The following is a 26,627-nucleotide window of genomic DNA, read 5'->3' as shown; positions in this document are numbered from 1 at the left end:
CAGGAAAACAGAACGTTCCACTGTCTGTATTCCCACGACAGGCACCTAGTGCCTGGTGCTGGCAGGGTACAAAGCCAGGGCTAATCCTTGGGAGCTTAACACAGCATGCCAATAATATCCACTGTCTACATTTCATGCCTAACATGAAGATCACAGAGAGGTCTTTTTCTATCTTGACACTGGATAAGGACGACAGAAAATAGCACCAGAAAACAGCAGAATAAATTAGGAAATTATATACGAAGGACGAAAGGACTGACAGATTTTTATTTACTAGCACCTTTCTGCTGGCTTCCCTCAGACTCCAAGGGCAGAACTGGTGCTGAACATGAGCAAAGGGGCTCTATCCTGTTAGTACCACATAATTCGGTCTGGGTTGCTAAACGTATCAGTACCTGATGACACCATCAGATTGATGGAGGGGCTATACCAATTTTAACCCTGTCAGATTTAGCATATCTGCGCCCCCTGGGAATATGAGTAATGTGACAAAAATGGAGCAAAGCGCATTGGCATCTGTAGGCTCTTCAATTCAGCCTCATGAGGCCAAGTCCACAGTGTCTGTATGTGTTTCTGTTGTCCCTGTCACTCTTTCCACATCCAATAATCACTGAGAATGCCACCGGAACACAATAAGTATCTCATGTATAAAAGTCTAAATCAGAGGCTAAATCTTTAGATCTGAAAAGCCCATGTAAAGGACATCTGGCTCCACGTCACAAGACAGCAAGAGCAGTGAGGAGCAGATGGATTTTACTGGCACGTTTTCCTTCTGGAAGAACTGAAAGGTGATTGCTTATGCAAGGAGACACAAGAAGCAGGGACCTGCTAAGAGCCAAAGGGTCATCTGTGTCCTCATTTTTATTTCTGGAAAATGACTGCCCCCACTCCACTTTCCTGTGACCACCTTGCTCTATGTGCTCCAGTCTGAAAAACTAACCTTCCTGTAGGCAACAGTACCTGCTGCCACAACAAATGCAAACTGAAGCCTTCAGACTAATTTTAAGCTCAAATCCTCCCCTGAAGAAAAAAGCAAACCTCTTTCTTCCTCAGAGCAGAAACTAAAATCCTAAATAATTGAGGGGTTTTTTTCTAGTACACAGAAGCTTTTAATCATTATAAATTCAGCAGCCTGTCAAACTGAAGGTAATGTTGCAGTGGATTCCCAGGCAAACAGATACAGGAATCAGTCTGATCTGTGTCTCCCTCATGCAACAGTGGTTATTTATATTGTCTGCACTCTTTCAGAATTGAAAACAGTCACAAAACACTGCAAGAGTCATTTAATTTTTAACTTCTGACTTAAGGGAAGAGCATGTGCAGGATGTCCCTTCCAAAATGGCATTTTTGTTAAGACTGACTCAGTCAAAATCCTACAGAGCTGCTACTCTACAACAGTGTAAAATGTCACCAACGCTAGGATAACATGCTCTAAAATATGAAGCTTCAATCATCCAGCCAGATGTGACAAAAACTCACAACCTTTTTGCTAGGGACTTCTGCTGTTCAGAAATAGGGTAGGTGTATGCTTAGGTTCTTAGGAGCTCAAGCCTCAAGGAGTGGAGGAAAAATAAACATTTAAATTAGGGCCACAGCTTATGGATCTGTTAATTATTTATTCACACAATACTGATTTATATTCACAGTGCAACTGTATTTCATCCATGGCCTCACAACACCACCACTCAGACAGCCTCTACTGAAGAGCAACTTTGCAAATAAGGTCAATTTAGGCAAGTATATGTCCTAAGGTATGTTAACATTTTATCAGGAGAACACAAAGCACATTAAAGATAACTCACTGTCTTGCTTACCTCTGTGGGCTTTGTATGTTCTCCATTACCCCAGACATGCAGACGTATAAGTTGTTTAACCATCTTTGACACAAGATCCATGAGTTGCATGTCTGAGGCAATTTAATGGTCTTTCAAGTATTGTGTCAGCTTTCCCCCAAGAGGATCCAATGACAATATGGGCAGCTACTTTATCTGCTGAGAAGTATCTTAAAGTATATGAGGAAAGCTTGAAGAAAGCTAGAAGAATCCATTCAGAGGACTTAAAAATAACTTAAAAAAATTAAATATTGTAAGAGGACATTAAGAGTCAGCTTTAGAATACCTCATATATCTCACCTCAAAACTAAGAAAAACTCAGTAGAATTGACAACTCAATTACTCACTGTTTACTGAAAGTGCATTAAACAACATGCACAATCTGAGGAACTCCAGAGAGACAAAGAAAAAAAAAAAGGCTGACAACATCAGAAGAGATCTACATCTAGATTTAACTGGATAAAGAAGGGATAAGAAGATAGAGAGAACCAAGTAGTAGGATGGCATATTCAGTATAATTTGGCATTGCATACTGCAACTCCCTTGGGAATAACAAAATGAAAAGTGTTTGTTACCGGTATGTGATCCTGATGGTCTGTCAAAGCTCTAAAGTCTCTTAACAAAATAAAAATGTATTGTTCTCTTAATTACTGAAAAAAAAAGGAAAAGAATTTAGATACTTTAAAATTCATTGAGACAGAACAGTATAAAAACATCAACTGTAGTGAATCCTAACAATGCAATCCTAACAAATGAAAGCCATTAGGACACAATTCCACACTAGACAAGCCTTGAACTCAGCTTCCAACACCGGGAAATTTTCTTTTGGACTGAGCTGATGCAATCTGTGAATATCCATTTCACCTGACACCTCTAGTCACACAGAGGCTGGCCTATCCGATATTTAGGCAAGTGTGAGAAAACCAAAACTCTGTGTTCTTCTCCTGTGAAACACCAAAATAAGTACCATGGAAAAGAGCTACAGACATTCCTCCCCACCACAGAAAAAACACCATGGAAATAAACTACAGATTTCCCTCCATAGGAAGCCTGCATACTTCTGTGTCACCAGGAGTTTGGAGTATGGCTGTGCAGGGCTGCAGAGCAAGTTTCTCACAGAAGTCCGAAACTACATAATAATAAATATCTCTGAAGTTTCTAACTTGCACTCCAGAAAACAGATTCTTACTTAAAAGCATTAACAGAAGAAACAGACCTTGTAGTGTGAAAACCATTTGGACTGGGCTACACAAGGCCTTAATAAATGATTGTCTGTTACTACAGGAAAACTGGCAGGGCTCACATCAAGTCTTCATTGCTGAGATTTTAAAAATAATCCCAACATTATCAGTCCACCAATTTGAGAAACTATCAGCAGAATAACACCACCACTTGAATGAGCTGGCCCATGTGTTACTCCATAGCAAGCCTTAAGGTTTCAGAATTCATTGTTTTTTGTAAAGATACCTGTTGAAGGCCCAGGGAACATGTGTTGATTTTCAGCATGGAACAACAGACAACCTTCTCAAATTTTGAATTTTCAGACCATCAAGTTTGGGAAGAATACTAGGAAGATAAATGCAAATACACTGATAGACTTCCTTGACAGTTGAAGGGACCAACTGGGAATACATTAAGACCCCTCCCCTCATCATGTACCTCTGCTTTTGCATCCTGTCCTCAATTGTAACAAACCTACTACCTCAGGAAAAAAAAACACATTTGTTTAAAAATAAAAACAAACAAACAAACATCACAACCCAAAACCCCCACTCAAAACAGATGAGTTCAGAATTTAGAGTGGTTTTCTCTGAACATTAGCACCAGTCATTTTCCTTGAAGACTTCTGGAGCACAGTGGTTGTCACCCAAGTCATTAAATCCTTAGATCCAGCTGTTGTACTTACTTTATTTGTTAACAGTGGAAAAAATCTGGCCAAGAAAGTAACAGCTATTGTCTTTCAAAGACTATTTCAGGTTTACAGATATTCCCTTAACTCTTCAAAATAAAAATCATTATATGTCCCCAATGAATACATTTATTAAGTAACTGAAATTCACATGCATTTAGATTAATTCTCCATTTATTTATATAGAAATGGCAAAACGAATACCTGTTTTTATAGCTGGTTCACATGTAATAGCTACACTACTTGTAGCTTTGCTGTCTGTTTATAAGAGAATGTTTAAGGCTAGATCACGAGACAATTAAGTCATTCAGACAGTCCTCCTATTTCACATGGATGAAAAAAAAATCTAAAAAACAGACTATAGCTGGCTTTTTACTGCAGCTAGAAAGGCAACAAAATAATCCAACACACAGTACAATATCTGCAAAAAGAGGTTTAAGCCTGATCTCACTGTTGCCTTTCAAGGGATAAAGGAAAAATACTAAATTTACATTGTTCAACTCTGGGAATTCCCATGTGTAAAATATTAACTACATTAAATGAATACAGAATCTAATCTTGTTCCTGCATCACCCCAAAGAGTTTACAAAACTGTTCCAAGTTTTTCTGCAGGATTTCCTGACTTTTCTTTTGGAGATAGGGGCAGAGACAGAAAAACTGACAAACCCAACTAATTTAGAAATGCTGAAGCTCTTAACAGGAGAGACTGAGAATCCAGTCTCAACACAACTATATTGAAATTCCCAATTAAAGCTAGTCAGAAATGTTTCTTCTGCAATATGGAAGATCTGGACCTCCTGACTGCCAGGACACATATGTTCACATACACATCAAGATCTTTTCAGGTTTTCAAGCAACAAGAACACTGTTTGGACAGTGTCTTCTACAATTTGCAAAAACTTCTAGAAGCAATACACACCACCCCCCACTCAAACCCAAAAGATCTTCTGATCAGATACAAAAGGAGAAACAGAGCCCTAATAAGTCACTTGACCAGATATCCCTCATCAGTAGGGTAATTTGCCACCATGCTGAAGACTACAGATGATCAGCTAGATGAAAGAATTCACTGAAGACCTAAGTATTTGGCATTCTTAATGATGTTCATCAGCTCTCAGAACAGTCTTCCCAATTTTTAAAGAAAGTTTACAGATTTTGTCATAGTATCATGTATAATTTTAAAATATGAAGTTTTTTTTGTTGTTAAAGCACAAGCAGAGTGTGATGGACATTAATCCTATGTCTTCCAGACACGGAAAGTGCAAGTATTTTGAAGGTAACCTATTCTACCCAAGAATCTACAATATAAGAAAACTCCTTCCTCTGAGTTTTAGCAGGGATGACTGAGGGCATGAAAGAAAGGAGTATAAAACGAACCTTAAACTATGCCTCCAACTTCTGTTTGAAGCAGAGTACTTTGTTAGTAAAAGCATCCTATCCCAGTATAAGAGTTTGAGTGAGGAGCCAGCACGCACCTTTAACAACCTGTTCTAAGAGACAGCTTCATGGTCTGTTACATTTATATCTTATTTTTTCATTTAACCTTGACTGGCACAACTACTCACTTTTGCAATAAGCCTCCTGACTGAATTTATTCCCCCTCCCAGTGTTATATTTTCTCACAAATTATTGAACTAAAACAGCCTTTCTTTATGAGAGTGAGGAAACAGAATACCATGACAGAGCATATACCATTTCTTGATAAAGCTTCTTTGGTTTTCATGGCTTCTATAGCCTTTAGTAACTGATTCCACTCTGCATAATCCGTCACAGAATGAGAAGATACAACATATTTAATAACACCTTACACGTGTATCCAGCAGTTGTCCTACCTGTCCTGATAACAGTCTTGTGTCGCACACATAAGTGGAACCTGTTATCCATAACAGACCATAGATCCCTTGCAGGGTCATGGAACAACAGGACAAGTCCTCCAATAAATATTTACACGCTTTATTCCCAAAATGATTGCTTTACCTTTGGAATTGCCAAACAGGATATTTGCTTTTGCTTGGCTTACGTAGTTTGAGAGATTACTGTACTGTAACTTATCCTTAACACTCACTCAACAGAGACATGAGACATGAATACCCACTGCATTCACCCACACTACACTGTAATGTACTGCACAGGTATTAGACATAGACCTCTTTTTCTACAGGGAGGGCTGCAGAGACAAAGGAAACGGCACTAACTTCTACTCATTTTTAGAAGCAGTTTTGCATCAGTTCAAAATTCCATCTCACAAGAGGTAACATTTTTATTCATATTTACATTAAGACATTATGGTAAGTGCACATGAACAGTCTTACTTGAAGTTAGTAAGTTAAAAAGTATAATAAAACATATTATTCCCAAGAAGTTAAATTTGCCTTAGCTTTAAAGCCAGCGCTGAAGAAATACACCACAGAACTTGTAAAACTTATTTGATGCACTGAATATCATCCATGAAAGATACACCTTGTGAATGTTTTAACACTAACAAGAAATGAACAGCTGAAAATATACACGTCTCTCCAATTTTACAGGCACACTAACAGCGTGTTGTGGCTTGTTTTGTCAAGCAGATTCTGGCTTTGCACCACTGCTGTAAATGAATGGAAAATGGAGAAAGAGCACCAATAGTCAGAGAACAGACACCACATCTAGAAAAGCCTGCTATTTTTCCATCCTTAAAGTGTGAAAAGCAATGTGAACAACTGAGCTAGACATTTAATTAATGCCTTAATGCAATCAACTACCAGAGTCCTGCTGCAAGAAATTAGTCCTGGACACAGGGGCAAGAAATAGAACTGAGGTTGGAACTCTTCACCGAGTAAGGCTAAAATCCATAGACTTAACTATGGCACTGAAATGAAAGAACAAAAGCTTTATACTAGCTGCAATCACTAGAACAAAGCTCCACTATAATATCAAAGCCACAAAGAAAATAGAAAAAAAAAAAAGATAGTGGGCCTCATTCTACATGGTACTGGTTGACATTATTTCAGTTCATTTCAAAAAAGCTCATTTGTCCTTTCTTCAAATGTAAGACATTGTACTGCAGAACATCCAAGCAGTCACACAATATTTTTATTTTGTAAGAACTATCTGCAATTGTGAGGATGGGGGGGAGGGGAAATCTTTCTTAAAAACGCAAAATACTCCATCAGAAAACTCTGCATTCATAAATGGTAAATTATATTAATGTTTTGTTTAAGTTAGAAATTTGGTAACTTCAAAGTCTAACATATCCAATTTTTGGAAGCTGACTCAGTACAGGAAACAGTTCAGGTTTATTAAGACAAACACTGAAATACAGCCATTCTACTGGCAAAAGTATGATGCTAAAGAGCATTTACTAAAGAATCGCTAACTATTACAGCCGATTTGGAGTTTATGGCTGTGTTTTTAAGGCATCATATCCAGCACTTCAAAGCTATGTAGCTACGTGCTTTATTAGGTTGGAAAAGATTAATCACAGAATTATGTTAAACTAGTAAAAAGGGGAGGGAGCACTACTTTTCTGCATGGAAAATAGAGAGAATGTGTCACAACTAAATTTAGGGGGAAATAAAGTTATATTTTGAGACGATTGTAAGCAAGCATAAGAGGAATTTACTTTTTTAATTCATAGTCCAGAAACAGATTTTGTTGCCTATTGTGAGTTTCCTCAATTGAGCTGATCAAGACATTTTGTTGCTAGCTGAATCATCCTCTACATCCTTATACAGCAGACTACATTTGAGCTCTTGAAACGTAGTGTCAGACTTTACCTAAACTAACATTAGTTCAGCCAAATATCAATAAAAGCAACAAACAGAACAAGCACTTTGTGCAAAGTCTTACACTTTATGTATGACAGAAGCCCTGATCCTTAACAGAAGATATCAAAGTACTCAACCACAATTGATATGTACACATTTGACACCCAAGAGAGTAAAAAGACAAAAGCATTGAACTCATGTTATGACTACAGGAAATTAAAAACATACTGCCACAGTACCAGAGTTGCAGGTCAGAACTGCCTAGTAATTCCAGACTCAAATTTACAACATCTGCTTGGCTGCAGCATCTCTTTCAGAAAGACATCTGCTATTCACTCAGGGGACAAAGGGCTTTCCAGTGATCTTCAGTATCTTTCAAAAAGGGCTTTTCAATGAGTAATTAATTACAAGCAGCATTTAATTCAGTAAATACATGCTGATTCTCGGGAAACTAAATTAGACTGCCAACTCTCTTGAAAAGACCTGGGAATCATTTCAAGTAGAAACATCATCTGAAGACTTTTCTGTCTTCTGGCAGATAGAAATTGGCACCAGGTGTCCTGACTGGCACAAGCACCAAAAACAAACCCAACACGAAGTCCTTAAAACTCTGCCAGATTTTGAAACACCATCTGCCATTTAATCAGCTGTGATTCCCTCCCCCTGCCATATGAGCAGACACACATATCAACATCCTTGGACAATTTCAACTTCTTATACAAGTGTAGTCTGCAGTGATACACAGAGACAGCTCACACCAAAAGGTTATCTACAATGAACCTTCCAGAAAAGAAAGATCCTGCATGATTCTTCTATTTGTTTTTTTTAAAGCCACAACACATGAATTCATTCATTACTTAGCTCACTGTGGCTAAACAGCAAAAACTACATCCAGTTTCATTTCCACGCCTTTTTTTTTATACCATTTAAACCTCATTAAGTTTCACTGGAAACAGAGTAACAGATACCACAGACTGCATATTATAAGACATGGGTAGCCTGAAGACAGTAAGTAGACAAAACTCAAGACACCTTTTTCCACCTCCTTTAAAACTGGAGTCAGTGATAGTTTCAGAACTATCCCCTGCAAATCTGTTCTTCCAAGAAAAGAACCAATATATTAATATAACGTATAAACCTAATTTGAGTTGCACCACAGAAAATATAAAAATGCATTCAGAAAACTCACCAGGACCCAAACAAGATAGGCTTTGGTGTACACTTCTTCCAGGAGAACCTACGGTGTTCAGGAAGGAGAAAAAAAATTACACTTCAAGGGAGTAAAGAAAATACAGGATGCATTCTCATTAAGCCAAACATGTATTTTCCATTACAATTATCATATTTCATTTAAGTCAGGTAGCACTGTTTTACTTTACTTATTCATAGAGGACTACAGATAATAAGGAACTATCATCTACACTGGCATCATAGCAACTTTTTTCCACCTATATGCTTATAAAGCAGTAATAAATTAACAGCATTCTCAAATGTGCTGCCAATCAAGTTAGATACAAATGAAAACACTGAAAAAGTTAATCCACCCTACCTGTATTGGAGTTATGTGAAAATTGACCTAAGAACCTCATTATTTTTAAGGATACTAAATGAAAGCAATCTTTCAGACTGCTAGCTATAAGTGCAAAAGTCATGTGCAGAGTTCATAAAAGGTCTTTTAACACCATCTTTCTTCAGAATTTACAAATAGTATGTGATCCTACAACAGGTGTTTCAACAGGAAAAAGCTACTTTGTACTGCTACCATACTTGTTTCCCTCACCTCAGCTTTGCAAATGGAACTTTGCTCCCAAGGCGAAAATTTTGTCTTACAAAGCCTTCCTGAAGATGCTTATCTATTCTTTTGATTCACTCTGGCAGAAATTACTAATTGCAATTCAAAGTTAAAGATAAAACAAATGGCTGATACAGAAACATACAAGTAGAGTAAATATCCTCAACAGAGCTGACCACCATGCTCTCACAAGAATCTTGCTTAATTTAAACCCAAACTTAGGCTAGATTTTTCTATCTTGTGTCTTTCGAGCATACAATCTTACAAGCAGATGACAGAACATCACTTAACAGACTTAATCACCTGTATTTTTGGTCATTACGGGATGCAAGTTTCAAGCAGACAGTAGACAATGAATGTCCCTTAAACAAATACATAAGGAACATTTTGCAGACTCAGTCTCCAATACTATGAACTGAAAGGAAAATGAGGAGACTATCTCAATTACTCTGAAGTCAGAGCATAGCTGCTCTTTCTGAATACAGAGGGATTCAAGAAAAAGTGAGAAACTGACTTCACCCAACAGCTGATTACCTCTAATCTCACTGACTTTCCTTCCTGGGTGCAGTGGCCCAGCTGATTTTGGTGTGCACTGGTTCAGTGAAGCAGATTTGGTCTTGGCTCCTAGAAGCAAAAGTTGAGATGAACTTTAAAGTAGAACTATGTCACCAATTAAAGACATATCTAATATTACACATTTACAGTTAAGTACAAGATGCACAAATCTACTCAAACACACAAAGATACACCTTCTAGAACATTTAACCTATATTTAAACTTAGCTCTGCTATACCAGAACTCATATTGAAATAAAAAGATGGTTTTAATAAAGCTTCTAAGCAGGAGAAAACGTTAGTAAAAATTTCACTTCAGCACTAAGATCGAATCACTTAAGTCTCAAAACAGCAGCTAATACAACACAGCTAAGGAAATACTGGCTGAAAGAGACCTCCAGAGGCCAGCTATCCAGACTCCCACTCAGAGCAGGCTCACCACCAAGACAAGAATCTGCTGACCGCGCTTTTGTCCAGATGAGCTGTACAGACCTCCAGGAAGGGAGGCTTTATGGCATGACTGGGCAAGGATGCATCTCCCACTCTAAAATTTGTGAGCATTTTCCACTGCCACATCATCTGGTGCTACTGAGAGGAGTTTGGCACCATGACCCTTACAGCTGTCCTTTTCAAGCCATTGACTACACAAGCTCAACTCCCTCAACCTCTCCTCAGCAGAGACCCCAACCATCTTCCTAAGTCTCCAGTTGACCTTTCCAGTTTCAAAACAACCCTTCTGAACTGGGAAGGCCCCAAAACTCAGTACAGTGGTCCAGATAACACTGAACTGAAGGGGGAATACCAGCTTCTTTTGGCCACACTGCTCCTGCAGGTGCTGAAGGTAGGTTTCCAGCACCCAGGTTGCTGATGATGTTAAGTTATGCATAGCTGTGCTGCATGTTTTGTACCCCCACAGAAAGCATCGGCTTGTCAGAGAGACATATGATTTGTGTTTCTTTCAAAGTGATTTATGATTTGTGGCAAATTCTGTTTTTTCTCACTGTTTACTATTTTAAAGCATGTCACTACAGTATGACATTTGGCAGGCATCTCTTACTTATTCTCAATTATGTCAGATACCAGCTTAAGTCTAAAGCAGGAGTACAGTATTTAATTAGGTTTATCCAATTACAATAACCAGTTCATCACAAAGATGGTCAGAAGCAAGCTGATTATAGCTAGGATTTAGGAAAGAGACACAGCAAGCTTGTTTATCTGCTCCCATTATGTCTTTAATTTTGTCTAGAGAATGAGTTGTCAACTGGTGTTTGTGGCTTGAGTGGAAGAAGCACTGTTGGGCTGATCAAGAGGTCCTGGCTTGAACAGGAATTGGAACCAGAACAATGTTTAATACAAAGCCAAAGAGTACATTTAATGTTTTCTTTAGCACAAGATGATAAAGCACAGTCATCTTATCTCCATCAAAAATTAAAGCTTCCAATTCAGCCAATAAGAGGAATATTAAGCAAAAGCAGCATGAAAAGCTGAGCTGTTTCTGAGACTCTTCCCCTGGAAAGATGGGATAATGCCACTGATCTGTGAAAGAAGATACTTCATCTAATAATACCTTATTCAAAAAAATATCCCCATCCCCCAAGGCCCTTTCTATGCCGAATGGGGTGAAGATAATGCAAAGTCTGCATGAGGACAAGAACAATTTCAGGACAAATTCAGGGTAGGTCTACCCCGTAGATTACCAGCAGCCACAGAATCTGAGCCTTAACTTTTTGAAAGAAAAGAACTCTTAATAAAATAATGTAAACCCCATGTGATGACACCTGCCACGTAGCAAGGTGCATCTAGTCCCTGTACCATGCAAGCCTCTGCTGTACCACAGTGCAGACCTCCTCTTCATTTCCCTGAAATACCTCCATCAATTACGACAATTTAAAGAACATTTTAACCTTCCCATGAAGTCTTACAACACTTGAAGCATCACTGATGTGATTTTACTTCCTCGCACTGTTTTCCGAGACCACGGTTACTAAACACTGCTTCAGGAGGCAGACGCCTGCAAGTAACGTACTGTAACGGCAGGAGCTGTGCTTTCACTCCGTCTACCAACAAACCCATGTACCTTTCGGAGTTGACTTCAACAAGTGCAATCTAGGTCTTGACAGCGCTTTCAAAGGGACAGGTCCTGAAGTGCCATTCTGGCAGGCTGGTTTTGAAGGCCATTCTCCATTCTTGATGACTGTGGCACTTGCAGCTGCAATACAGAATGACAAAGAATTTGCTCTAAGCATAAATAGTTTGATGAAGTCAAGCCTGTCTTACCAGAGGCTGAAGGACCTTGAAAGAAATTTTGGGTTGTTGCCACAATGGAAATTTTTCCTTGAAAAACAAAACCCTGAAATTTCGGGAAAGCATTGTTTCACTTTTCTAGAAAAAAACCTGAAAGTACTTCTAAAGTAAGTACACATTGTTTTGGGTACTAAAAGAATTATGTATACTGACAAAGAGAATAGGAAGCTGACATGGCATTTACCAGAGACAAGCAAAATCTAAGTCACTCTGGAATAGCTGGTCATACTGTTGCTCTTTTCTCTAGTCATTAAGAAAAAAAAAAAAAAAGAGGGGCAAAGCTTCTGGCATGTATTATCAGGTTTGCATCAGATTAGTATTTTAATGAGGCTGGTTATTTTTAAAGGTTTGTCTAATACTGTTCATCAAAAGATGGAACATATAGTCTTGAGATTATTTTAGTCTCTTTAAATGCACTAGCATAAAGCATATAAGTTAACTGCTTCAAAAAGATGGGTTTTGGCCACTAAATACATTTTCAGCCACAGAAAGAGGGGCAGAACTTCTTTCCCCTATAGAAACACATGCAACTGAAGCCATCTTCTTTTTAAAAGAAAGAAAGTTGGAACTCCTCGAAAGGCACAAAAGCTAAATATTGCAAAAGGATCTGTACATGAGGAACAATTTGCATAACACATCAGTAACACAGTTATTCTGTGGGAATCTGACCCTGATCAACATCAGATTAAAACCAACTTGTTTTGGTAAAACATGAGGCCTGACAGTCCTTAACTTTTTCTGTAAATCACTAAATTAAGGATTTTTGCTCAGAGTTCACTGCAAGAAGGTAACAACTGCCTACAAACTGGGGTGCTACTTGTAAATCAGAAGCACACCATGGAAGTAACGCTGTGGGTAAGCAAGCAGCCTTCTGGAGCAGGACTAGTTAGGGCACTGTTTTGCCCTATTAAAAGCTCTGGAGTCAGCTAACCAGGCTGCATGTAGGTAGGAAAACAAAAGGCAGAGTTGCAAAGTTTGATCACTATATGATTCAAAGCTGTTTATTCACAGATTAGGAGCAGCTACTGCAATCCTGATTAAAGATGGACATGTGTGAAATGGTCTCACCCCAGTTAAGATATAAAGAGTTTAAAAACTCAAGTCATTAAAAGAATTTTAGTGAAGTAGTGACTGTTCAGAAATGCAAGCTCAACTGCTAGGATCAGCTTTTTAACTTCTGAAACACAATTTCCTTTATTTGTAATTATTCTAATGCAATTAAAATTTGGATTCTTGTTCTTAACCTCAGAGTTTAACCATTTCAGTACATTCAAATTATAGTATTTTCAGCTCTCCACTAAAACTGAGATTTCTCTACTGTTAAAAAAAATTCTATTTTTCAATGCTCAAACTGACCTGCATGAAAAATATGCTTTTATTAACAACAGCATTTCACACCTCATGATTTCTAAAATTCTCAAAATAGGAAGTCATTTTAGAGAAAAAAATCATAAAGTTCAAGTGCTCATTAGACAAAAAAAACTCTAATGCTGCCACAGGGAATTACCAATCTAAAGACATCCTATAACAAAGGGCTGAGCTGACACAGCAAGAGAAACACTTCTGTCATTTTTTTCTCTGTTAATACAAGGCAAACTCCTTAAGCAAAACAAACCAGGTGACTTTGTTGAATTAATATTGTTGACAGGACCACAAGTTTGTCATAAATTTCATGACATTCACAGTGTAAGCCTCCCATTTTGATCTTTGTGTCCCCCACCAAGATAATAAAAACATTTTAGGTTTACAAATGCAATTTTTTTCCTGACATTAATGCATAGTAGATTAAATGAAAGAATGAAAAACAAGAACAGCACTGTACTTAGTATTAGAGTACTAAGTAAATTCCATAATTTTTTCCAATTTAATTTAAGGTCATAAAAATTTCACTAACATATGAATTTTATTTAATCTAAAGTCCTTACACTCACAAAACCTTACTATCAGACATAAATCCCAACTAAAGAAAAATAATCTCACAGCAAATCAGCAAATCAAAATATTGCATATATTTACCAACCTCCACAAAACAAAATGCATGCTTTAAAATAGAAATAAAAAGGAATACAACCTACTTCTTTTCCCAGTAAACGTGGCTAACAAAGGAACAATACAAAAGCTGTAAGACCCTACTACCAGCAGTGTCAGTAAGGTAATATCATAGTGGCTTCCTGAGTCAGTCGGTGGTGTTAGTGTAGAATTGATAAAAATAATAGGAGAAAAATTAGTTTCTGTGCAACTGCGGAGTCCTCCAGGTATAGTCATTTAAAAAGATCAAAGCAAGCTTAAAGTCTAGGAAGCTGCAGCCATGTTCAACCTCTCATACTGCTCTTGCTTGGTCTTCGTGAATCGGAGTGGAAAAAATTGTAAGCTTGAAGGCAGTGGACAAAACAGATTACAGCAGCTAGCAAATCAGGCTAAATAAGGAGTCATCTGTTTGGACGCTTAATCTGAATACACTCCTTTGTTATAAAGCGATGACCCCATCCTTTGTTACATGAGGGAGCAAAACGAAGAGAGGACAAAGCTGCTTCGCAATTCCAGCTACAGTCCTAAACCTGAACAGCAAAAGTCAACATGGCTGTCACAGTATCAGAACCGATCTGACTACAGAGCGATATGCACATGCATATTTTATCACACATACTCTTATTCCTTTAAGGAATATGTTTGCTCTCAGTTTTTTAATGAAGGCACTACGGGGGGGGGGGAACCAAGGAGAAAATTTATTGAAGTATGTATGCATATGCGCATACATAAACTACAGACGTGTGATACATCACGGTTCGCTTTTTCAGTCCATTGAAGACTGATTTAGCAGACATCTGGCACAAAGAAAGGCCTTTGCCCAGTCTTCATGATATAACAGATGACATGATAGTAACAGAATATTTGAATGTACTCATTTGAATACATACAGCTGGAAATACTAATACTACTGACATATTTTTGCCACCAATTCCTACAACTGCTGTATAGCTTCAAATCACAGCTAGTTCGATTATTCTTCTCCCTATTTTTAATCAAGATGTATTTGGTTAGGTCATACACCTTAGAGCTTACAGAAGTCTACCTATGCAAAGTTTTACCTTCTAAAACGAATTTCACTTACCAGGCTTTGATTTCATCTACACGTTTTGTATTAAAAACTCCGAAAGCATATATAATCCAGTTCAAAACAACATTTAGTATCAAAAAACCTGCGATGTGTTTTTCCAAATATTATGACAGGTAAACCATTCTGTTCAGAATTACCTCTTATTACACTACATGTAAACACTAGGAAACTCTTGCTCAAGAAGACACACTGGTTTTGTAATCTTTCAGGACAGAAGAGGAGCTGTACCAAAACCTCTACTCATCAAACCACAACCCAAGGCCCAAAGCTCCTTCAGACAGCATGTCTCAAAAAGGAAAGCTCTCAGTTAATAGGCAAAAAAGTAAGTCCTAGAACTAATTCTAGGAATTAACACAGGCCTTTGTCAGACAGGACTCCCTTCCAAGGCGATTTTTTCCAACAAGCAGCTGATATTGGCTATCAGTTAAAATCCACAACCCTCACAGATACTTACTGCTGAAAAGACTTCGCTCACTCTGAGTGCTGCTGACTGATGAGAGGCTAGGTGTTCTCTCAAGCACTGATCTTTTGACAGGCACTTTGAATTTGGCGAGGGATTTACCAGAGGAGGTTGGGGAATTTTTCACTGAGGCATGCTTCTCTCCTGGCAAAGATCCTATACCTGTCAATTAGGGGGGAAGGAGGAGGGAGAAAGAAGAACAAAAGGAGTTGGAAAGAAGCTTAAACAATTGCTTCTTTTACGCATATGCCTACAAATAAAAATATTTACACAGTAAAAATCCATATAAAAAGGCTTAATCTACCTCATATTGACATGGTAAAAAATGCTGTAAATGCAGAAAAACAGTTCCAAGGATTTAAAGCATCATATTTTCCTAAGAACCAAGTCAAGAGCTTTACAGACTGACCTTCCAGACAGACATCTGCACACAAAAGAAAGTCTTTCTTACATCGTCCTACCTCTGTGTGTTATGGTTTGCTGTACAGGCGATCCCATAAAAATATAAATAACCTCCACTTCACAGACAATCCAAGAAAGGATTCTTTTGTTTGTTCTTGCCCCCAAAACAAAGATTCCCATCCCCATTCCACTCTAAAAGATCATATCCTTTCAAGAACACAGACAGCATGAGAAATCACATAATATACTTAAAACTGACTAGTTCTGCAGAACTAATTAAACAGCACTCCCACAACCAAGTTCTTAACGGCCAGCTGGTGCAGACACATTCTTATACTAATTCCGGTTTTCACTTGAGCTTGTTGAATACAAACGCCCAACAGCTAAGTTAATCAAACAGGAAAAGTATCTATACAGGAGACAGGTGTGCCATCTTCAGGACAGGAGCTTACTCTTGCACTACTAACAAAGCAAATACACTTTCCACAAGAAAATTTGAGTTTAGTCAAATTAAGCTTTTAGTTTATTTCTGAAAAGTGCGCACCCAGATTAAAACTTCAGTGGCCCAAAGGAAGTTATGTACACACAGACTTGTCTTGGCAGCTCTGAGTTGACACTTGTCAGCTCTGACAACAAAATCTTTATAGAGGCCTCTGAATATGGAGAAGAGGTTTTCATTTTCGTACAAAAACACAGACATGGAAGACAGGCTTATATATTTTTTAAATATTTTGTTATCTATTATGATGAAATATATCTAAAATAGCTTAATTTCTGATGTCATCGCCATTTTCAAGTCTGACAGACAGTTTATCTTACTTGAAAAGAGACAGTGTTTCAGATTTCACTTTGAACAATCACATTTCTACGCAAAGGGAATACCCTTCCCTTTATTCTTGTCACTATAAACCACATTTCAATTTTGCTTAAGATAAAATACTGCTGAACTGTGACAGAACTAGCTAGTAATTCCACTTTATTCAACATCAGTTTTACTACAGGAACTCCACCTTTTAATACTAATGACCAAGAAACCTTCAATTTGCACCAAGACCACGAAAGCATGACACTAAGGGGACTGCATTACATTTTAGGCAAGAACACACCCAATGTCTGCCTTTCAACAGTAGGTGGTGTGACAGGATTAGATAACCTGTCTCAAAATATTCCTGCATCAAGTATGCAACAACAGAACAGCACTGGTAAAGAAAGGTATGTCCAAGCTATTTTCTTCAGTTCAGATCAATTCAGTAACAAAAGAGAAACCCCACATACAACGTATACTAAACCTTCATTGGCATATTATGTAATACTGGTTACAGAGTATAATGCACAAGCTTCAACGAGTCATTAAACATGCTTTGTGTCAGATCTCTCTTTGGAGGTGCACTTTTACTACTTGTGTAACTTTACTATACAGAACTGTGATTCTGTGTGTGGCTTTACTGTAGCCTGCTATTAACCTCTGAGACAAAATTATCATCCGTATTTCAGGACCTTTTGTAAGTTACTGCAAGGGATGCCTGAATATACACAACTCACTAAAGAGCATACAAGCTTTGCTGTGCTAGGAGAACACCACAAACACCACACTTACTGAAAACACCCTTAAAACACAGTACTCCAGAAAACATATCTGAAATAATTTGTGTTTGACAAAGAAAATATAAAATATTTGTGACATCTGAACTTCATACAACAGATTAATAACTTTATAAAACTTTTCACATTGTTTTTTAAAATCTTGTTTCATTATTCTGGTATGTTGATCAATTAATAAGTAATTCAGACCAGTCAGAAGTTCCTTTTCTAAATAGCTTCTCAGCAAAACAGGGTGCAAACCCCCAAAAAACCCAAACCAAACAAAAAAAAAAAAAACATCCCCCCCAAAACCAAACAAAAACCACAAAACCCCTCAAACAAACCAAAACCAAAAAGCAAACAGGAAAAAAAAGGCCGCTGTACAAACACTGCCTGTTAATGTTGTATGACTTAGTGAGTTAAAGTTCTACATTTCAAAAGGTAGCTAGAGGAACAAATGCAGTTTATCAGGTGCATCTTATTAAAGATGAAGGCAGCATGTTTGATTACTACTGTGTTGGACTTGTTCATCCAGTTCTAAACATACAGGAACAAAATCCCGTTTCCTTCGCACAGATTTTCACTCAAGAAGGGTCAAAGCACATATGTGAAAATGCTCAGTCTTGTCTCGTACTGCATGTTCCCTACACGTGATTTGCAGCCAGCCAAACTTCTCTGCAGAAGCTGGAGTATGACAGTGCTCTGAACCAGCTGTGAACCCAAACCCATTCAGTGAGCACAGCAAGCTCTGGGACATTGTTTCAGAAGCAGGTCAAACAGATGACATTTGCTCTTTCCTTAGTTCTTCTGCTGCTTGGTATTTTCCTGTAAGGCTTCTATTAAAGTAATTACTCAAACACTCAAATACATTTTTCAAAAGCCCTGTTCAAGGGACAATTTCTTTCAGGTCATGACACAAGATCATTAAGCAACTACTCTAGGTGTTACTTCAACTAATAGTTTTACAAACTACTTTTATAAAATAAATATTTCCTTTATTTTTCTTCCCTAAGAAAGGAGTTACACAGAACTAAATGCAAAGGTTTTAAAGACAGAAGCAGGAAGATACGGCATATAAACAAAAGTGCTGGAAACAAGCACAGAAGCAGGATATTTAGTGAACCATTATTACAAAGACAACAAGCAATAGCAAAGTAACAGGCTTTCATCAGTTATTTAATCTAGTCACTGAAGCGGGATACTAGAAATACCACATTCCTCTACAATGCACTAATGAGTTGGCAATTCTTCAGAAAAAAGTCTCCGTGCAACGACCATGTTACTTGAAGTGCGTTAAAGTATCTCCTGTATTGGAATGGAAATAAGCAAAGAACAAAACTCATTCTTCAAGAAGCTCTGCAGGTAGCTTTCATATCCTTAGTAAAATAATAATCCTCTCATATGAATCCCTCATAGGTGGTTAGAAAAAGTTAAAGCTAAGGCTTCCTTTAAATAGCACTGGAGTCTAAAATACTCAAATTGAGAGAATGTTGACACCAGGTAGATTGTAAAGTCAAAAACACATGCACAAATTCTGAAACTTCATGTCCACCATTTCAAACCACATCAACACGTTTCATATCTAGAGCTGAGCACTGAGCAACTGGCATTCATAGAGCCACATGACACCTAGAAATGAACGGTTGGAAGCCTTTCCCAAACATAAACTTTGGGCAGACGAAGTGCAAAAGGAGTTTTTTGAAAGATGCTTTTTGTTGTTGCTGTTTTTGTTTAACCCTAAAGCTAACACTAACAGTTGGTTTGGCCTTACATTGCCTTATGTCTTGAAAAGGCTGAATTTTGGATTTTTGCCTTATGCTTTTCAGATTTTTTCTGAGAATGTAAAATACAAAGGGCTCCGTCTTAAAAGTGCTGAACTTCTTAGCTTACAAAAAATAATTTTAAGCATGATGAAAAAGCCCAGTTTAAGCCTATGGTAAAGTCTTTAAAAACCATGGGGAGTAAACCTTCAAGAAAACATGCTGGTTTTTGGCATTTATTGAAAAGAGCAAGTAAATAATGGAAAGACAAACTGGACTTTGATATTGTTTCCAGCAGACTGATTCTAACGTAGTTGTAAGAGTGCTTATGGTTGCCATTTTAAACACTGTAAAGCAGGAGCAATACTAACAGTTTTCTGATGGCTGCAAGCTTCTGAGTTTGCCTGATTAGCCATTCAGTAATATCAACTATACTATATATTATGCTATACACATATCGGTGTTCCTTCAGGGAACAAAGAGCGGTTACAGCATATTTCATAATTCTAAAGGTAACGTCTTTCTAATTATCTCTCCCTTTTAAAGTCTCAAATTACTACCAAAATGGCAGGACACAGTTAGGTTATGTTGCCAGTAATGGTCAACTGTTCAACCTAAACGTGGAAAAAAACAGGGAATGCCAAGTTACTGCTGGCTCTTCAAATATTTACAAGAGAGATTTACTTGTTTAGAGGATAACAGCTGGTCAGAGAACAGGCAAGACTCCATTCTCCATCTGATGGAGACTTCCACAGCATTCTCTCCATTCCTCTACAATCTTAGACAGGTATCAAGAACCAGCAGCAAGCTAGTGCCAAAACCTTAACTGGGGTGCCAGCAGCCATGCAGGTAGGTATTCCTGTGTTCTTCCTCTTGCAGCTCAATATTCTTGGACTAAAACTGGAAAACTGATCATCAGTACTACAAAGCATTATATTAGCAGTTACCAACAACCAAAACAATCCTTTTTGTTCCCTAAAATGCTCCTATCATCAGAAGAGTGATTGGGTCATTTTCAGTTAAGGGAAGAGAGAGAAGACTAGTTACTCATGTATGTCTACCATTCAACTTCACTTTTCCCCCTTCCTATCTGGTCCAGTTTTGAAATGGGGCAGACTTCCTCACAGTTAAACCCTTCCACAATCAGAGTGACTCCTCCCTTTCCCATCTTCCCGCAGGCTCAACCCCTTGCATGTGACCTCTCTAGCACCTAGAAACATCTCTTCCCTGGCCTCAGGTATGAGCTCACACCTGATCTCTCACCTCCAGGGCCATCTGCCCATAATGCTGCCTGCTGGATTTAGTCAGGTTAAGGTTTTTCCTTTTGTAGACTGAACTAGAGCAAGCCCCATGAGAGATCATGTCTGCACAGTCATGCTGCCACCTCCTATGACCCCAGGCAGAGGCAGTCTCTGGACAGCAGGTAGCTTTACACCACCTTCCCAGGCCAGCTGCACAGTGGTGGCAAAGCTTGCTTGCTCTAGCTTTGCCAGGAGACTGTTGTAAGCTGTTCACATCCTGACTTAAAACAAATCAACCCCAACCACTAGCTTTAACACAGCTATTAGAAAGTTGTGTCTGTTTAGGAATACTGGGCATAAGAAGTTGAATCAACATACTACAAGGGAAGCTGAGGCAAAAGAAGACTACCAACCCCATCCAATTATGCTTTTCATTATTGTCCAGCTCTTCAAGCCACAAACCCCTTCATGTGAGGCTCTGAAATTTGTTTGATAAATTGCAGCTTTTATACTCATGTCCATGGGCAGGATGAGCCCGCTAGTCTTCTGGCAGTCATCCTAGGAGAAGGACAACTCTAACCCCAAACCCGGGCAGATGGAGCTCGCTTAGCCCTGTAAGGCCATCCATCTAAGAGAAGGACACCCTAAACAAACCTACGTCCTGAGGACCTTGTTGTCAGCGTCCAAGTTCGCTCGGCCCTGACAGATGAACCTTAGGATTAAAGGGTGGGTCCAGTTCCACACATACTGCATCTCACCTAAAAAATCCATTGCGCAGGCTCGAAGGCTTTACCCACATTTGCAAAGCCCTGTAGTGACAGGCGAGGGTCGAAACGGCAGGTGAAAGGTGCACTGGAAGCCGCAGACCCAACCCTGCATGGAGGCGGTTCAGGATATTGGTCATTTGAGACTGACCGGAGATGACACTCTCTTTCGGCAGCACCCTGAATGACCAAGCAGCCTTTCCAAGGACAGCACTGCTTGCTCCACTCGGAGTAAGGGGTCTAGAAAAGGTGGTCTAAACAAAGCTCATCTCCCCTTTCACCCGGTTGGTTAACCGTGGCCAACAGGCATCTTCTACTAATGCGGTCACACAAAGATCAAAAGACAAAGGCATATACACCTGCCTCCAAAGGTGTACCCAAATTGACTCTAGCATGTTGGAACATCAGAACCATGCTTGATTCTGCAGATAGTGGACGTCCTGAGCATCGGTCTGCCCTAATCGCTCACGCACTATCACATCTCAACATCGACATTGCTGCTTCTCAGTGAAGTTCGTCTCCACGAAGAAGGCAGCCTCTGAGAACATGGTGACGGTTACACACTCTTTTGGTCAGGTAAACCCAGAACTGAAAAGCATCTCTCAGGAGTTGGCTTCATGGTTAAAAACTCTATTGTTCCCAAACTCGAAAATCTGCCGACTGGTCGCATTATCTCCCTACACCTTCCACTACACAACAAGCAACACGTTGTTCTCTTTAGTATATATGCCCTGACTCTCCAAGCTGACCCTGCCAAAAAAGATAAATTCTACACCGACCTGCGCCGCCTTACCCAAAAGGTTCCTGCAGATGATAAGATCATTATTCTTGGTGATTTCAATGCCAGAGTAGGAAAGAACTTTGAAGCCTGGAAAGGAGTACTAGGCAAGCATGGTGTTGGAAACTGCAACGATAATGGTCGACTTCTGCTAGAATTCTGGGCAGAGCAACAGTTCACCATCACTAACACTATCTTTCAGCAGAAAAATAGTTTGAAGACAACCTGGATGCATCCTAGATCTAAGTATTGGCACCTCATCGATTATGTCTTGGTGCGACAGAGAGATGTCTGCGATGTCCACCATACCCGCGTGATGCCTAGTGCAGAATGCCAAACAGACCATCAACTTGTGTGCTGTAAACTTAACTTCAACCTTAAGTTCAAGCCTAAAAGGGGCAGTATCCCAAGGAGGAGACTCCAAGTTAACAATCTCCAATGAGCCACAGTGAGAGACAGATTCCAGGCAAATCTTCAAACTAGGCTCGAAAACCATTCCATAAATTCTATAGATGCCCCCCCCCGAAATATTCTGGCACCATATTAAAAACAACATCCTGCAGTCCTCTGTAGAATCCCTAGGGTTCTCCCTCAAGAAGAACAAGGACTGGTTTGATGAAAACAACCAAGAGATCCGGGAATTGTTGAGGAAGAAGAGATCCGCCCACCAAGCACACCTTGCACTGCCATCCTGTCACGCAAGAAAAGCTGCCTTTCGTCTTGCATGCAGCAAGCTCAAACAGAAACTCTGTGACATCCAGAACAAGTGGTGGATCAATCTAGCAGAAAAAACTCAATTATACGCAGATATAGGTGATCACAGAGGATTCTATGAGGTCTTGAAAACAGCATATGGGCCTACATACCAGGTCCAAAGCCCTCCACTCAGCACAGATGGTCAAATGCTTCTGACAGATAAAACCTTCATTCTGAATCAATGGTCTGAACACTTTCAGACTCTTTTCAGTACTAGTCGTGTAGTCCAAGACTCAGCAATTCAGTCCATCATACAGCAACCAGTGAAGTACTGCCCCCACTTAAGTGGGGCAGAAACCCTTTAAGGGTTTCTCCCTTAACCTAAACCTGCTGTTTCATACAGCAGGTGAAAACTGGCAAGGCAGCTGGGGTTGATGGAATTCCATCTGAAGTCTGGAAACATGGGGGCCTTGCACTTCATACTAAATTTCACAAATTCGTGGTGCGCTGTTGGGAACCAGGCAAGCTACCATCAGACCTTCATGATGCAGTCATCATCACCTTGTATAAGAAGAAAGGAGATAAATCAGACTGCTCAAATTACTGTGGTATTGCTCTGCTCTCCATTGCTGGCAAAATCCTGGCAAGAATACTTTTGAACAGACTAATACCTGCTATAGCAGAAGGAATTCTGCCTGAAAGCCAGTGTGGTTTCAGAGCCAACAGGAGTACCACAGACATGGTATTTGTTCTCAGACGACTGCAAGAGAAGTGTAGGGAACAGAACAAAGGTCTCTATGTAACCTTTGTTGACTTCACCAAGGCTTTTGATACTGTGAGCAGAAAAGGTCTATGGCAGATTTTGGAACGTTTAGGATGTCCCCCCAAGTTCCTTAAAATGATCATCTCACTCCATGAGGATCAGCACGGCCAAGTCAGATATGGCAATGCACTTTCTGAGCCCTTTCTGATAACCAATGGTGTGAAACAAGGCTGTATTCTCGCACCAACCCTATTCACAATCTTTTTCAGCATGATGCTCCAAAGGGCCACAGCAGACCTCAATGATCAGGATGGTATCTACATTCGATACCGTACTGATGGAAGCCTTTTCAACCTAAGGTGACTGAAGGCCCAAACTAAGACCTTAAATCATCTTGTCTGGGAGCTGCTCTATGCTGATGACACTGCCCTCATCGTCCACACAGAAATAGGTCGGCAGCATTTAACATCCTGCTTTGCAGACACTGCTGAGCTCTTTGGGCTGGAAGTCAGCTTAAAGAAGACTGAAGTTCTCTATCAACCTGTACCTCAGGAAGTCTTCCATCATCCCCATATCACCATTGGCAAATTAGAGCTCAAATCAGTCCAGCAGTTTAATTACCTAGGTAGCCTCATCTCCTCAGATGGTAAGATTGACGGAGAGATAGACAACAGGTTAGCAAAGGCATATAGTGCTTTTGGAAAACTCCACAGAAGAGTGTGGCAAAATAAACACTTGAAGAAAAGTACAAAGATCAGTGTTTACAGAGCCATAGTGCTGTCTACTCTGTTATATGGATCTGAATCATGGGTCATTTACCGCCATCACCTGCGTCTCCTAGAACGCTTCCATCAACGCTGCCTTTGTACAATCCTAAACATCCACTGGTCACATTATGTGACTAACACGTCTGTTCTAGAACAAGCAGAAGTTACAAGTATTGAGGCCATGTTGCTGAGAACACAGCTGCATTGGGCAGGACACATTTCAAGGATGAAGGACCGCCGCCTCCCTAAGATCTTGCTTTATGGTGAACTTGGCATCAGCTGCCACAAGAGAGGAGCCCCGAACAGGAGCTACAAGGACTCCCTGAAACCACATCTCAGCCTTGGCCATATTGATCTACATAACTGGTCTACTGTGGCCTCCAATCGGGAGGTCTGGAGACACACCATCTATAACGCTGCTGATGCTTTTCAAAAAGCATGCAGGATCACTCTTGAGAAAAGGCAATGCAGAAAGAATATACTACCTAAGGAGTCTTTCTGCTGTGCCTTTTGCAACTGTCTATCTCGTATTGGCCTTTTTAGCCACCAGCGCGCTTGTAACAAACATGGGTAGAGTCCTTCCCAGATCTTCATTCGCGAAGCCCAGCCATGATGATGATGATGTTATCTAAAAATCTTTGAAGTTTTCTGTCACATGAGTTCCTTGGATGAAAGAGGAACCTCACTGTACCAAACCAAATACAAGTTTCTTCTGGAAGATAATTATTCCTATTTCTCTCCTCCTTTACCTCTACCCTGAGAGAATTCAGAACTAAACAGTACAGGTGAAGAGCTACTTACGACACACCAGCATGTCCTTGCAAGTAAATGACTAGGTACCAAGAAATTCCCCTGCAGGGAAATTACTGCACACCTCCCTCCTAAAGGAGAATATTCTTATAGATACATCCACATTTCTGATAGCGTCGATATGTTGACTGTTAGTCTCTGCAAGTACAGTCATGCTACTCGCTACAGGTACAACACATTAAAACTTCAATGGGGCTAGTCACAGAATTGCCTGTAAAAAGTCTGGGAACATGGGTGAAAACTTTAATTCCCTAAGTATGATCAGTGATGGCACCATAAACAAAGCTGACAGGATGAAATGCTACCTTCTGGAAGCTGGAAGCCAGTAGAATATATTAAATGCCAAGAACTTTGGAATATAAATAATTTAAGTTAATCCTCAAACGTTTCCAACTGCCCCTCTTCTCCACCCCACTAAAACTCAGAGAACCACATCCAAATTATCCAGAGGTAAATCAACCAATTTGCTTTGAAATCATTCATTGCAATAGATTCCATATTGTCAGATACATTATTTCACTTTTACTCATTTCTCACAGTCAATTTGACTTACAAAGCTAAATAGGAAGTATTTTATTCCAAAGGAGCATTTTTATGATGAACCCTATGTATGGCTTACAAAAACACAAGCAGCATCTATCTCCTTGTTAATGAAAAGTAATAAAAAAAACTAGGTGTCAAAGTTATATTGAGTTTTTCTGCTAGTGCATGTAGTCAAATTGACAAGCTGAATTCAGATGACATCATTTTATGTTTTCTTTCAGGCTTCAAATTATGAATTGACCATTCTGTAGCTGAATGACCAACATCTGGGGCAGGGGCTTAGAGGTCAGTATTTGGCACAAGGATATATACTGCTTCAGGCAGCTTCCAGCAAACCATTCCTGTTGAGGACAGCCAGGAAGTGAAGGCAAAATGGACTGGAAATGTTACCAGCAAGTCTGACTCAAGCAATCAGAAAAATGCTTCTAGGCCCTCACAACTAATGCTGTTTTCTGAATTCTCACAAACTCATCAACTGGACAAAAGTCCTTTTAGATACACTGTGTAAGTTTTCCCCCAGTTTATACTACAAATTAAAAGAGAACTGGCTATGAGATACAGCTATACAGTGGAGCCTCTTGGGTGAACACGACAGAAGAGGGATGTTGTGTCATACTATTAACTATAGACCTTATGCTCCACGGAGACCTATGTATCAGTTTTCTCCTTCCCACACCTCTGAATGGGAATATGTGAGTTTTAAGTTCACTTTTAACACAGGCTTTAATTAGTGTAATGAATTAAAGAAAGAGAATGCATTAAAGAAAGAGAAACAGGGATGAAGTAATTTGGACTAAGAAGGACAAA

The 26,627-nt window shown here is 39.3% G+C and overlaps 1 protein-coding gene across 5 annotated transcripts in view; it reads right to left on the bottom strand.

Annotated features, from left to right (window-relative positions):
• Positions 1-26,627, bottom strand: part of MTUS1 (microtubule associated scaffold protein 1) — a 132,578-nt gene that overhangs the window by 59,328 nt on the left and 46,623 nt on the right. For 3 of the 5 annotated variants that reach the window (XM_027735365.2, XM_027735361.2, XM_039387614.1), the window contains exons 4-7: positions 15,710-15,877; positions 11,911-12,042; positions 9,814-9,903; positions 8,677-8,724 (exon numbers count right to left, since the gene is read on the bottom strand). In XM_027735365.2, the coding sequence (XP_027591166.2) occupies positions 8,677-8,724; positions 9,814-9,903; positions 11,911-12,042; positions 15,710-15,877 (438 nt within the window). Of the gene's footprint in view, positions 1-8,676; positions 8,725-9,813; positions 9,904-11,910; positions 12,043-14,212; positions 14,533-15,709; positions 15,878-26,627 lie in introns of those variants that run through there. The other 2 variants (XM_027735368.2, XM_027735366.2) reach the window with 2 other exon arrangements.

This window comes from Pipra filicauda, unplaced genomic scaffold (genome assembly GCF_003945595.2).
Source record: "Pipra filicauda isolate LSUMZ 115617 unplaced genomic scaffold, ASM394559v2 scaffold57_size4234018_pilon, whole genome shotgun sequence".
NCBI classification, from domain to species: Eukaryota; Metazoa; Chordata; class Aves; order Passeriformes; family Pipridae; genus Pipra; species Pipra filicauda.
The sequence above is the reverse complement of the archived record's forward strand: the minus strand, read 5'-3'. Positions and strand labels throughout refer to the sequence as shown.